General features: G+C 42.6%; 1 protein-coding gene across 1 annotated transcript; it reads left to right on the top strand.

Annotated features, from left to right (window-relative positions):
- Window positions 1-3390: 3390 nt before the first annotated feature.
- Window positions 3391-12608, top strand: LOC131926123 (zinc finger protein 416-like). The gene is made up of 3 exons (XM_059281415.1): window positions 3391-3708; window positions 7664-7790; window positions 9996-12608. Exons 1-3 carry the CDS (start codon window positions 3676-3678, stop codon window positions 11426-11428), a joined length of 1593 nt encoding a protein of 530 aa, XP_059137398.1. The 5' UTR covers window positions 3391-3675; the 3' UTR covers window positions 11429-12608.
- Window positions 12609-14019: the final 1411 nt, after the last annotated feature.

The raw sequence follows: 14019 nt of genomic DNA, 5'->3' as shown, positions 1-14019 counted from the left end.
CATACAAATAAAATTTCATTACTTATCCTATTTAAAACAAGTAATTCCTTTTTAAACGTAGATTTAAAAATTGACCTTTTTAAATCTTATCTTATCTTTATATTATCATATCCATAATATCTTTTTTCTATTCATAATAGATTCAATAATCTAACTTTTGTCATTTTTATATCTTCCTTTTTTTCTTTTTGGAGTAGATTCGGTGATCTACCCATTTATCCTATTATTTCTTTATCTTTTTTCTCAGAGTAGAGTCAATGATCTACCTACCTCATATCTATATTCTCTTCTTTCTTTTTCCTTTTTTTTTTTAACAAAACCTGAATCTAATCTCTTTGCTCAACTTTTTTCCTGACCATTAACAACTAACAACTTGTAACCAACCATCATAAACAATAACAATATCCATAACTCATTAAACAACCAAAACCTCCCATCCCACATCTTGGGAATGTAGGTGTCATTTTCTTAAAATTACTTCCTGCTTTCTAGGGTGAAGGAATCTTTAGGGAATCCTGAAAAGAAATTTTTTATATCATTTGTCCAGTCGCTGCATAATGAGAAAGTGCAGGGCTTGTTTCAAGTTCTTGATCAAGTAGTCTGTCAGGCTAGATCATCTCAGCTAGCCATCTCCAAATTGTCCTAATTGTAGTTTGTAGTCCAAAGTTGATCTTTTGGTGGTGTTAATCAGCTTAATGGCTTTATCACAGTCCATGTGAAATTGTCTTTGTGGGGTCCCGTCATCCTTTTGAAGATTTCAAAGTTGCTATTAGGTGTGGTCATAGTTCCCTGTAGATATTTTTTTCCTCTGTGGTTTGAAGCAATCACAGTCTGATAAATGTCTGTCTCTCGGAACCATGAATATTCTTCCCTAGAAGAGAAAAATCTTCCCAGCAATTTCTTCCCAGCATTTGTCTTGCCAAACTTTTCCAAACTGACCTTTGCCGATGCTTTCTTGTAACACGATGGTCCTGGCAATTCTTCTCTGAACAAGCAACAGTAAACCCTTCATCCTAGGTAGCAGCATCACCACAGTCACCAACGATGAGAAGCAGCCAGCAACTGGGAGCAGCAGCCGATGCCTCCATGGTCCCACTGCCACCATTTGTGGCTGGGCCCCTGACGAAGCTTCTCCTTAGCAAGCCTCCTAGGCTGGCCTAAAACTCGGGATCCTCCTGCCTCCTTCAGCAAATCCTACCAACGTGTGCCACCACAACTGGCTGAGGGTAGCTCGGGTCTGAGTTGGGGCCCCGCAAGCCCACAGGCAAGCAGCTTTTTCATAAATTTATACCATGAAAGTTGGGCGCCAGATGTAGCATGAATCTTAAAATGTCTTATTAATATAAACAAACTCAGGAGCCAGGTATTGGGGTAAAACTGGAAGATCAGAGAAGCAGAACAAGCCAGAGCCAGCTCACTTTGCCAGTTCCTCTGCTGATCCTGTTTCCTCAGACTGGATGCCTCTGAGTCCTCATCTGAATGGCTCTCAGCTGAACTGTGCTGCTCAAAGCCTAAAAGTTTAACCAGCCAAAAGCTTCTAGTTCCTGGTCTTCACAACTTATATACCTTTCTGCTTTCTGCCATCACTCTCTGGGATTAAAGGCTCCCTTTCTGGGATTAAAGGCATGAGTCACCATGCTTGGCTGTATCCTTGAACACACAGAGATCCAGGTAGATCTCTGCCTCTGGAATGCTAGGATTAAAGGCGTGTGCTACCACTGCCTCATAATAGCTCAAACTTGCTTTGCTACTGAGAAAGAACTTGAACTTCCAGATCCCCTTGCCTCCATGTCCTGAGTATTGTAATTAGAGCTGCTGTAGAACTTGGGCCTTTATTCCAGTGTCTCAGATGGAACCCACTGCAATGATAGAGAACATGATGGAACTCCAGTCAAGGGCTAGAAAAAGCTACAGTTCTCTCACTTGTGTGAGGAATTCACCTTGTGTGGAAAGCTCTGTGAAAAACTATGCCTTCAAAAACTATTTGAAGCAAGTGAACATGAAGCAGATGCAACAGATTTGTGCAGGAGAAGCCAATTCGGGAACAAAAAAAAAATGACGTTTAAGACTTTGATGCTCAACAGCAAAGAAGACTCTACCTAGTTCAGAAAGTAATAATGCCAAAATCAAAGAACAGGACCAGCTCCAGTAAGGCTATAGATGCTCTGCCTTCCATTCACCTCCACTAAGTCCATGAGTATTTCTATAGTTGGGCAAGCATTAAAAAGAGGGGAGTCATGAGAAGCAAATGTCTATGGTAGGTACTACATGGATACAGGCATCGTTGTATGTATATGTACATACATGTATACACAGAAGCAGAAAGGGAATGTGGGAAGGAAGGATACTAGCAGGAAAGAGAAACAGACTGGGGAACAAATGATAAGAGGACTTGGGGTTTTCTATGAAAGCTGAATAAATGAGGGCTGAGGATGTGGCTCAGTTGATAGCGTGTTTGCCTACTATGTCCAAAGCGCTGAGTTCAATCCCACTGCACAAACTGGGCATGGTGATACAAAATTATAACCTCAGCACTCACGACATGGAGGCAAGAGGATCAAGGACATCCTTAGTCATGTAGCAAGTTTCAGTGCAGCCTGCAATAACTGAAACCTAGTCTCTAAAGAAAATGGATAAATAAAACAGTAAAGAAATAGTAAGACTGATTACTCTGGTTTCTTAGAATCAGTCTTGTGCTTGCTAGTTTCATGTCAGTTTAACACAATCTACAATCATTTGGGAAGAAGGAACCGTAATTGAAAAAAAAAAATCCTGCATGAGATTGGTCTGTACACAAGCCTGTGGGCATTTACTTGACTAATGATTGATGTGGGAGGGCCCAGCTCCTTGTGGGCAGTGCCGCTCTTGTACACATGGGTACACATGGTCCTGGATGCAGCAAGAAAGCAAGCTGAGCAAGTCATGTGGGTCAAGGCAGTAGGCAACACTCCTGCATGGCCCCTGCTCCATCCCCTGCCTCCAGGTTCCTGCCAGACTTGAGTTCCTGCCATGACTTCCTTCAGTGATGGATTTCTACCTGGAAGTAAACAATTAAATAAGGTTTTTCCTCCCCAAGTTGCCTTCTATTATTTTATTGATATATTTATTTTGGTCAGGGTGTTTTATCACAATAGAAATTCTAACGAATACAAGTTATACATGTATTGAAATGTCACACTGTACTCCATAAATATGTAAAATTTTACTGATCAACAAAAAGAAGATAGTAAGGAGGGAAAGAATGAATGTAAAGGAGGAAGAGATGGATAGAGGAAGAAAAAAAAGGAGGGCGGGAGGGAGGACAGACTAGTAAAACCTGGTTCCTTCTCTCATGAGGTAATTGGAGTTACTTTGGCAGGAGTTACCTTGGTTACCAATAGCACAAGCCTGTTGCCTCTGAAAACTACGTTGCCCAGAATGCAGTTCGCCAAGGCCAATGAATGCTCAGAGGCCAACATCTCTGGGTCAGTCCCCTCACTACGGAACTTGCTTCACTACTGGCTTAACAGTAGTTCTGGAGGCTGTGTTGAGCGCCCTGTTTCCGCACTGCCAGCTGTGAGGGTTTGGGGCTTCAGTGGAGCGAGTGTTGCCACCTCTCCCTTCTGGCTGGACTGAGGAGCTGCGCTGGTTTCGCGGTTCCCGCTGCACATTAGGAATCTGCACCTTCGGAATCCGATGGCGGTGGCCACCCAGAGCGACCTGGCTCAGGTACGTGCTGAGTCCTTTGGGCTTTGCTCCACCTTAAAGCCTAGTGCAGGGCCAGCTACTGAGTAGAAATCCCTGGGTTCAAAACAGTGCAGGACCCACAGATGGGCCCCCATTTCCAAATCCAGAGTCAGAGCTGTGGGAGAGTGCTGAGCTGGGAGCTTTCACAGCAGGAGGCTGGTAGCCAGTGTTGTGAGCTGAATGAATCAGTCAGATTTCAGCTTTTTTGAAGTGTTCTACTCATTGTATCCAGAGGTAGAACCGTTTGGAAAAGGGCAAGGTGAAACCCAGGAAAAGTTGGAACCGTGTGCAATTTCTTATAGTAAGAACAAACACTGGGAATTGGAGGACCTAGCGATGTCCTTCATGAAGTTCTTTCCAGGTCACCTGGCTTACTGGCTGAGCAGGGAAAGCAGAAAAATGAGGAGGCATGTGATGTGCACTTGGACCCCCGACCGTGGATAGTGGCTTCTCACCACCTACCTTTGCTCAGAAATTCTTATGACCATTCTACGACCTCATTGGAGCTAGTCCTATTCTTTGTCTTAGGGATTGTGTTCTGGAATCTGTGTCCAAGTTTGGCTTGCTGACCTGAACAGACTCTTAAGTACAGGAGCCCTACTCTTGGCTTGGGGGCTACATGGACTGGTTCTTATCTGCTGGGAACCAGGGCAAATGAGGTGTGAACATAACTTCTTTTGGGCGTATTATGGTTATTGGCCTTTATGGAGCAGAGATTGATATGGTGACCTACAAAATACATTGGTCCCTTAATCGTGACAGTGAAATAAGCAAAAGAGTACAGTGATAGAGAGACACCATGGCAGTGGTAAGGCTACTGGGACTCTTAACATTCCTTTTATTTGTAAAAGACAGGGAGAGGATCACCATTAATTCCTCACCACTGCTGAACCAAGCTCACCACATCTGTCCTTGGTCTTGTGGAGTGCTAGAGCAGTGGTTCTCAACCTGTGGTTAGCAACCCATGATGGGGGTGGAACGTCCCTTTCACAGAGGTCACCCAAGGCCATAGGAAAACACAGATATTTGTGTGATGATTTATAACAGTAGCAAATTACAGTTATAAAGTTGTAACGAAGAACAAAAATCATTTTATGGTTGGGGAATCACCACAGCATGAGGAACTGTATTAAAGGGTGGCAGCATTAGAAAGGTTGAAAAACACTAAGTAGTCTCACTGTTTCACCAAGCCAGATTTGGCTAGTGCCATTACCTTGGTCTGTTGATGTTCTGACTGGGGTGAACAAGACATTTCTTAATGTCCCTTCAAAATAATTCATGTAAAGGGAAGACTACCCTGCTGTTACATACTGGATAAATCAATGGGTGAAGGTGGGGCAGAATAGTTTTTCTTTTATTTCTCTTGGGACCCAAAAGCTAGGGCATAGTTGTCAGACCTGCAGTGGCTTTCTCAGGTGCTCTCTTCAGAATCCCAGAAGAATTGGGAGCTTCTGTGACCCAGGTTACACTTCCTGGTGGTACAGAAGGATGAGATAATCAAGGAAAAAGCTACTTAGTCACAGAGGTGGTTGCTGTTGGGCTCCAGGTTTTGTGTTGTTTAGATAAGGAATGTCAGGTTTACTGCTGATGATGGTGAGAGAGAAAACTGGGAGCTAAGTTTGTGTGTAAAAGCGTGGTGTTCAAGTTTAGTAACTAGAAGCTCAGAGGCACCGCCAACACTGGTGTGAAGTTGGTGGTAGATGCAGTTAACATTGGAGTTTGGTTTGGGGATATGCTTAGAATCTGAGATGTTTCAAAACACCTAATTTGGGCATACCAAATGGGTGGTTAACTACACAGCCTAGAACCATGTCGAGAGTGGATTCAAATTCAGGATGGAGTCATTCAGAAGACAGTGTTTGAAGTATTTGTGCTAGGGTATAATTTGGGTAACCATTAGGAGGAGTTTTTGTAGTTTAGGTAGTCATATTAGTACACTTGGGAAAGAGTGCAGGGATCACTGGTGGGTTATATTTGGGTGCCTGGGTAGTCATTGTGAGAATCACAGGTACAGAAGTGGCCTTGGGAGGGGTGTGAGATGTAGCAAGTTGTCAGAACTCTAGAGGATAAGATCAGTGAGAAGTACTAGGAGAAACCGAGGCCCTAAAGCTAAGATTAATGTTTATCCAGCATGCTTTAGATGTAGTGGAATTCTGTAGTTACCCTTAGTGTGTCTGAGGAGGTTCAGGCAGGTCATACATTCAGAGACATAGGTGTTAATTGAGAGAGTCACAGGCTCGTGTAGAAGGAAGGACACTGTGCCAGGCCATTGAATGGGGTCAGGAGAAGAGGGAAGGCAACAATGTGAAGAGGGTACATCAGGTTCAAAAAAGTTGAATAAAGTGATATGTGTTTGAGATCAGCGGGTTTTCCTGAGTGGCTAAGGTTGAGATGTGAAACAGTCAAGCAGAGTCTGCGGTGGTTTCTGCGTGGTTGCGAGCCCAACCCCATGACTTCATGTATTGAAATATAATACTCAGTGTCAGGTATTAATAGGGTAAAAACTTACCTGCCTGATGTGTTTAGAGAGAGAATCTTTGAGGAGTGAGTAGGAGAAAATTAACTCATTAAGGTTGTCCTTCTCACCCATGGCTGAATCCTGGTTTCTTTATAAAAGAGATCACACACACATGCCCTCCTTTCTTCTTGCCTCTTATCATATGTTTCTTTCTTGCATCAGGACCCTGCAACAAGAAGGTTGTCACCAAAGAGACCTTGCACCTCCAGAACCACAAACCAAAACATAGTTCTTTTCTTTATAAAGGTGCTTGCCTTATATGTGTTGTTATGTTAATGAAAATAGACTAATCCAGGGGGCTTGAGAACAGAACTGGGGCTGCCTCTGGCAGTGTGGACCATCAGAGGGATCCTGTATCAAGCTGCCAAGGCCCATCTGTGTTATAACAGAGTGCAGGTTAGAGATTGCAGGTCTGTGGAGAAGGAAGCTGAGACCAGTCATCCTTCAGAACTCCTGGGGAGGGGACTTTGGGGTCATGGGTCCATAGTAGGGCTGTGAGGTGGGAGAGTAACAGACAGGACAGCAGCTCACACCAGGGGCAGCATTAGTTGGGCCTTAAAGGGAAAGAGAAGCTTCCCTTTAAGACATAGGGAAGGACATCATGAAGCTATAGTTCAAGGTAAAGGAGCAGAAGAGCCATCTACTCTGCATAGCATTATGGAGACAAGCCTGCATAGAAATCCTCTGAAATAAGGGGACCTCCGGCTTACAAATTCTGGAGAGGCTGGCAGGAAATTCCACACCACCTAAGTACCAAGGAGCCAGGTCCTCAGTTGGATCCTAAGTTTATCTTGCAGGGCTGTGAGGCCATGGCACAGTAAAGCTATTTAACTGTGCCCCAGGGAGACAGAACAAACCCACCCATGAGCAGTCTGCACAGAGGCTTGGCCTAATTTTTTGGAGGAGAGGCATTTGGAGAGTCTGTGGTCTGATTCTCTGGATATCATGTTCTGAGTAATGTGAGAGAAACAGAAAGAGGTCTATGGAAAGGGATCAAGGTGGAGGTAGAAGTAGGAAGGAGGGCTTCTGAGAAATATGATAAAGAGTGAAGTGGTACATGGATGGAGGGAGTGTGGATCGATAGGGATAGCCTTGAGAACTACAGAATGGTAGATAAGCTCCAAACTTTTTGTATCAGAAAGGTACAGCTTTGAAAACCCTTAGAAACTGGCTGTGGGCTGTATATACCATGACCAGAGTTGAAGTGTTATCCCATGTATTTCCCACAGTTGGTGCTTTCAGAGGACATAGTGATGAATGGGAGCATCATGAGAGTGGACATTAGTGTCACCAATTATCTCCTCTAGGTTTGAAATCAGGAAAGGGCATTCAGGGAAAGAATGACTTGCGGGGAGGATGATGATGAACTTGGGATCCTAAGAGAACTGATAATGGAAAGGTCTGTTCCCATTGTGGCAGGGCTTTCCGACTTTTGAGGATGTGGCCATCTTCTTCTCCAAGGAAGAGTGGAGGCTCCTCGATGAGGCTCAGAGGCAGCTGTACCTTCGTGTGATGCTAGAGAACTTTGCACTTATAACTTCATTGGGTAAGGCCCCATACCCAGCCCATCCATGTACTTGCCAATATCCATTTTCTTCCAGTACAGATAGCTTTGCTATTTCCAGAGCAAGATTTTGGGTTCTGTTAACTTCTCTATTATCTTCTCATATATGGAGGGATTAGCTGTATGCACTGTTCCAAACAGTGCCAGAAGAGTCTGGGCATCAGGTACCCTGTATCAGTAAAGTAAGATTCTTGTTCATCTGCTTCCTTTTATGGTTTCTGTAGTCTAGATATGTTGGGCTTCATTTCCTCATTTCTGCACCTCTTCCTAAATGATAGCTCCCCATGACTGCCAGAGTGAGAAATGACAGGCATTGTCATGATCAATATTTACATAGGACTATGAGATGTTGCCAAAAATCTCCTTCGAGTATGTTATTTTCCATCCTGGTCATGTAATAAGCCGAGTCTCTTGGGCCACTGTTGGAGGCTCATCTGCTCTGTCTTGTATTTCTTTTAGGACTTGCTTCATGCAGGTTCCATGCAGATTCATGACAAGGGGCATGGAGATATCCCTGGATGCTTTTTAGTGCAGTGCAATCCCAGAGGACAATTGACCTTGATTGATGAGTTGCCCATTGAGACAGGGAGACTTGTTACCTGTTGCTCTGTACCACCTCTTGTTAGGCATTTTCCAGTACTCATATGCATTCATTGTGAAGTATCCATAAATGCCTAAATATTCCTTGAACACATCTGAGATATCCTTAACCTTCAATACAGAATTCCTGTAATGAAGACCCCAAACAATAAGGTCTTACTGAATGCTGTTGACTGAGGAATAAGTTGCCTCTAATGTTTGTGATATAATTCAACCTTGTGTCCTTTGTCTCATGAGGCTTCCATATTTTGTAATATTAACCTAACACTTTCTGGCAGCCCCTTCCTTACCTCACATGTAGCTCCCTCTTCCTCACATCAATGCACCAAGGCCTCATGCCTTGCTATGTGAATCACAAGACTTTCCTTTTCTTGTTTTAAAATGTACCTGCAGGATTTTAACTAGAGAAGTGACTGAGTAATAGCACAGAGAGGTTGGGGACAGTGATATAAGACAGTTGGTGTTCCCATGAGAAGTACCTGGTGTTCAGGAGGCAGAAGCAAGAAAGGGAAAACAATTAATCACAACCACCAATAGAGTTTCTCCATGAAAAGCAGACTGTGGCAAACAGTTTAGGGTTGAGCAGTTTAAATAATGACAGCAGGTTTGTGGGGCAGTTGGCCTTACTTGTCTGCTCCCTGAACTCAGGATGATTAGACAAAGGAATATTCATTCCATCTTGAATTGTCCAAGAGACAGAAAATGTGGCAGGGAGCATGAGCTGTTGATTGGTTCATTTGCATATAAATGCTATAAGCCCCCTGAAGCCTTTGTTATTGCTTAAGAATTGCCTTGCTTAGAAGAAGACTCTAGTCTCTCCCCAGCCAGAAGCAATAAAGAAGATCCCACTCACCAGTCACGATGTGTTGCCCAGGCTAAGCCTGAATGCCTGAGCTAAAACCGTTCTGCCTCAGTCTCCAAGATAGCTAGGATAACAAACACATGGCATCATGCCTTGCTTTTAGCAAAGTTTTGAAGATATCGAAAAATCAAGTTGTTGCTATACTGCTAAGTGGTTGAGTACTTAACCTAAGATGTGTAAAGCCCTAGGACAGTGGTCCTCAATGTTCCTAATACTGTGACCCTTTAATACAGTTACTCCTGTTGTGGTGACCCCCAACCATAAAAGTGTTTCATTGCTACTTCAAAATTATAATTTTTTCTACTATAAACATCTTATACACAGGCTATCAGAAATACAGCCCGCAAAGGGGTTGCAACCCTCAGGTTGAAAAATGTTGCCCTGGGGTAATTCCTGGCACCAAGAAAAAAAATAAAACATAAAAATTAAAACAAAACAAAACAAAACAAAAAAAACTCACATTACCTATTGGGCTGTGGGTGTAGCTTAGTTTTAAAAGCTACATGTCTAGCTTTACAAGCATATATGTTGGAGGATCAGAAATTCAAGGTAAACAATAACTTCGTGATGTGTTTGAGGTGAGCTTGAGATATGTGAGAACTTATCAGAAAAATAAAATAAAAAGTAATAAAGTATATAAATAATTTTACAGAAAATTATTTTAAAACAAATAATACACCATCATAATAAATATGTGTCATAATAATTCATTTCTCTGTTTTCAGATTGCTGGCAAGGAATGGAGAATGGAAAGCTACCTTTTGATCAGGTTGTTGTAGAAGGATTGTCACTGGTCAGGACCCCAAAAGCAAGTCCAGCTAACCAGGAGTCTCATCCATGTGATATATATTTGCCACTCTTGAAAGGCATGTTGCACCTGGTTCATCAACTTAGGCAGAAATCAAACCTTCCCCAGGAACAGAATCATCGCAACTCAGAAAATACCTTGAAAAGACACTCACATACAGCCTTACTGGTGAAGAATTGCAGAATTCGTGGGTCACAAAAGCCCTTTCCCTCTGCAGAAGTTAGAAAGAACTTCCCAGATGCATTGGACATTATCCCTCCACAGACCATTCCCATTTGTGAGCAACCAAACCTAATCACTGAATGTGGAAAGGGCTTTCAGACTAGAATAGGATATTCCAAGCAGAGTGAACACAGAGAAGCCTCCAGCCTTAAACACACTCAGGATCACCACCCAAGAGCCAATGCTAGAAAAAGACTTTCTGAGTCTACTAAATGTGGGAAAGTCCACCACCATAAAAGCTCTTTTACTCATCCCAATAGAGTCCCTGGTAGAGAAAAGTCTTACAAGTGCAATGAATGTGGAAAATCTTTTAGACAGACCTCCCACCTAAATAACCACCTCAGAATTCACACAGGTGAAAAGCCTTATGAGTGTGGTGAATGTGGGAAATCATTTACCCAAAGAGATACCCTCATTAAACATTATAGAGTTCACACAGGAGAAAAACCCTATGTGTGTGATGAATGTGGAAAATCCTTTAGGCAAATTTCCAACCTTACTGAACACCGCCGAATCCACACTGGAGAAAGACCTTATGAGTGTGATGAATGTGGGAAATCCTTTGGATGCAAATCAACTCTTGTTCGGCACCAGAGAATTCATGCAGCTGAAAAGCGTTATGAATGTGATAAATGTGGGAAATTCTTCACACACAGCCATAGTCTGCTTGAACATCAGATCATTCACACTGGAGCAAGACCTTATGGGTGTGATGAGAATGAGAAATCCTTTAGCCAAAGAGACACTTCCAACAAACACCACAAAACTCACACTGCAGAAAAGCCTCATGTGTGCAGCGATTGTGGGAAAGCATTCATTTACAAATCTAAGCTTGTTCGACACCAGAGATCTCACACTGGGGAGAAGCCATTTGAGTGCAAAGAATGTGGGAAATTTTTTCAAGAAAGCAATGGTCTTATGCAACACCAGAAACTTCATACTGGATTAAAGCCTTTTAAGTGTGGCCAGTGTGGTAAGTCTTTTGTCCAAAAGTGTCACCTCTTTCAACACCATGTAGTTCACACACGAGAGAGGCCATATGAGTGTGGTAAATGTGGGAAATCTTTTCCTCAACAGTCTACCCTCTTTCTCCACCGAAAAGTCTCACACCATGGAGAGGCTTCATGAGAATAACATGCAAAAATAGCTTCAGTCCAAGGTCTAATATCCTTTAGGTCTTGGAAGTTCATACTGTGCTCAAGAAGACATGGACCTGCAGGGGATGTTCTCATTTATTTTTCCTTTTCTTTTTTTCCCAGTATTAACTTTTATAATTGAACTGCTTGCCTGAAGTTGAACCTTATATTTTCAAACATCCAGGGTGTTTGTATTCCTTGTGTGTTCAGGAATGGATGGGTTTTACAGGGACTGCTCTATACATGCTGATGTGATTCGGGCCCTTGTCTGAGTTATACTCAAGCCATTTTCTGTGGTAGAAATCATCTTACTTTTTTATCAGCTTGCTCATTGTGCATTGGTATCCTCAACATGCTAAGGAAAGGCGAATATCTGGGTGGAATCCTGAGCAAAGCCTTAAGAGGAATGTTGTGCCCAGATCGTGACCCCCCAGAGAGACCACCTAGGACAAGTGTACCAGAATGCAAAAGCAAGGTTTATTCTGTTTAAGTTTACAAGCCACAGCAGGGAAGCTCCATACAATATACTCACTTGTAGCAGTGAGGCCAGTAGGAGCTTGCCCTTTGACAGACTAGTTCTTAAAGGCACAGACCACATAATTCATTCCCCACAACCCGCCTCCCTCTCCTTGATTAGTATCAGTTTCCTTTTTTCAGTCTTTTATGTTATCTTTATCTTTTGTTTGTTCAGCAACCGTGTTAGGAATTTTACGAGCTGTCTCCAGGGTTTAAGAAGTTTGGGATGTTTTATGGCCAATTAGCCCCTACCAGTTGGCCAATATCCTGACTGTGTTTTTAAGTCCCTGTAGCTGATATCACCACCTGGGAACTAAAGGGGTCTAAGTTCTTATCTATACTTAGGAATCCTGGTTTAAGCTTCTCTTTGTCTGTAGGAGATAGAGTGGGGGGTTTTTACTGAGGTTTCACAAGGAACATGTTTTTTTTGTTTTGTTTTGTTTTTTTCCTGAGTGATTGAAACATGCATCTGTCATGTTTTACCAGGAGGAACCAGTCTTTAGTCTGCTGGAGTTTCCCAGCATTATCATCCCTTCTTTATGGAAATTGTTGTCTTACACTGACACTGTGGTTAATTTTTCCAGTCTTCCATTTACCAACTTATGACTACCAACATCTAGTCTATGCATTAATAAACATGTTTACTGTTGAGTCTACCTGTGGTCTTTGGGATTCTTCTTCTCAATAGTAGGAGACAAAATTGAACTCTGCATGGATCAACAGCTTTTGTAGAGATCTCACTTTGTCTTGTAGGTACAGCTGAGTCAAAAATATTTCTCATTTCTTTCTTCTTGTTTTCTTTCTGAGATCTAGGCATGTAGGGCTTTGTGGTCTTAATTTGTGGCCTTGATGCTTCCATTTTGGTAAAACCAGGGGCCACTGAAGAGGGTTTATTTTTTTCTGTCCTTCTAATGATAGCATGCATTTGTTTAGCTCTTGTATGCTAATTTGTAGTGCCTGACACTGTAAAGGGGAGGTTTTCACCTGCTGTGTAAGAAGTTATATGTCCTCTTGTCCAGAAATTTACATATAATGGTTACCAGGTATGATCCCTAATTGGAAATATAATACTGGGTGTGATAAACAGGAAGTGGAAGAGCTTTACAGCAAAACAAGTGAACTCTGCCTATTACAAAAAAATCATCACAAGTCTAGTGACTGTGCCTTCATTGATTTCTGCAGCCTCGTACTGTTTAGGAATGTATGTATAGCTTTGCTGTGTAACTGTTAACTGTGAGATTGCAACATTCCATCCTTACACAAGAAGGAAGCTGAGACAAGTCAAAATAGTTTCAGAAAATCCTTGAAACTGAGCATTTTCCCTAGGCTTCTTCTTCCTAGGCGTAAACAAGCCAAGCTGCAAAGAAGATTGAGACCAGAGTAGCTGAGTAGAAGCAGAATCCAGGCCAGCTGCCTGGAAGAAGTTTAGACCAACGGAGTCACTTGGACAGGACACTTGCACTGAAAGATCTACTCAGGACCACCAAGGCCAAGTTATCAGCACAAAGGAGATTTATTTTCCCCAGGGGGATAGAAGGCCAGAAATAAGAGACAAACACAGGAGATAGAGGAAGAAGGAGAAGGGGAAAGGGGGCAGGGATATTTGTCCCTAGGGGGACAAAGGCCTGCCTCTGTGTAAGGGGGAGGTGGACATGGCACCTAAGAAAATGGCAGCTTACAAAGGAAAAATAGAAAACCCTCCTGTTAGGATGAGGTGTTTAATTTTAATTGGACATATTAATTAGGTGAGCCAAAGGGGCTTCTGATTGTTGGACTTAAATACTTTGATAGCTGGACCTTCCATCAATAGATGGAAGTGGCCAAATAAATGCTAGACCTTGGGAGCAAGCTTTAAGGAGTGTAATGGTTTTTAGCAAAGCAGAGTGTATGGGAGAGAGGAGCAAGGCCTGCCAGAGCCATGCTCTCCATGCTTACCATACTCAAGCTAGCCATATTCCCTTCAACACTTTTCAACCTGTTGAGTTGGCTTTTGCTGTTGGTATTTGTTGATATTTTGTTGTTTTGTTTGACTTGGGGTTTTGCTATCTAGCCAGGCTGGCCTGAAAC

Source organism: Peromyscus eremicus, chromosome 1, assembly GCF_949786415.1.
Source record: "Peromyscus eremicus chromosome 1, PerEre_H2_v1, whole genome shotgun sequence".
NCBI lineage: Eukaryota > Metazoa > Chordata > Mammalia > Rodentia > Cricetidae > Peromyscus > Peromyscus eremicus.
This window is presented reverse-complemented; position numbering and strand designations above follow the sequence as displayed.

Coding starts and splice junctions, on each gene's coding strand:
- LOC131926123 (XM_059281415.1), top strand. CDS start 3,676: ATGGCGGTGGCCACCCAGAGCGACCTGGCTCAG. Junction 3,709..7,663: donor CCCAGAGCGACCTGGCTCAG/GTACGTGCTGAG, acceptor CCATTGTGGCAG/GGCTTTCCGACTTTTGAGGA. Junction 7,791..9,995: donor TGCACTTATAACTTCATTGG/GTAAGGCCCCAT, acceptor CTCTGTTTTCAG/ATTGCTGGCAAGGAATGGAG.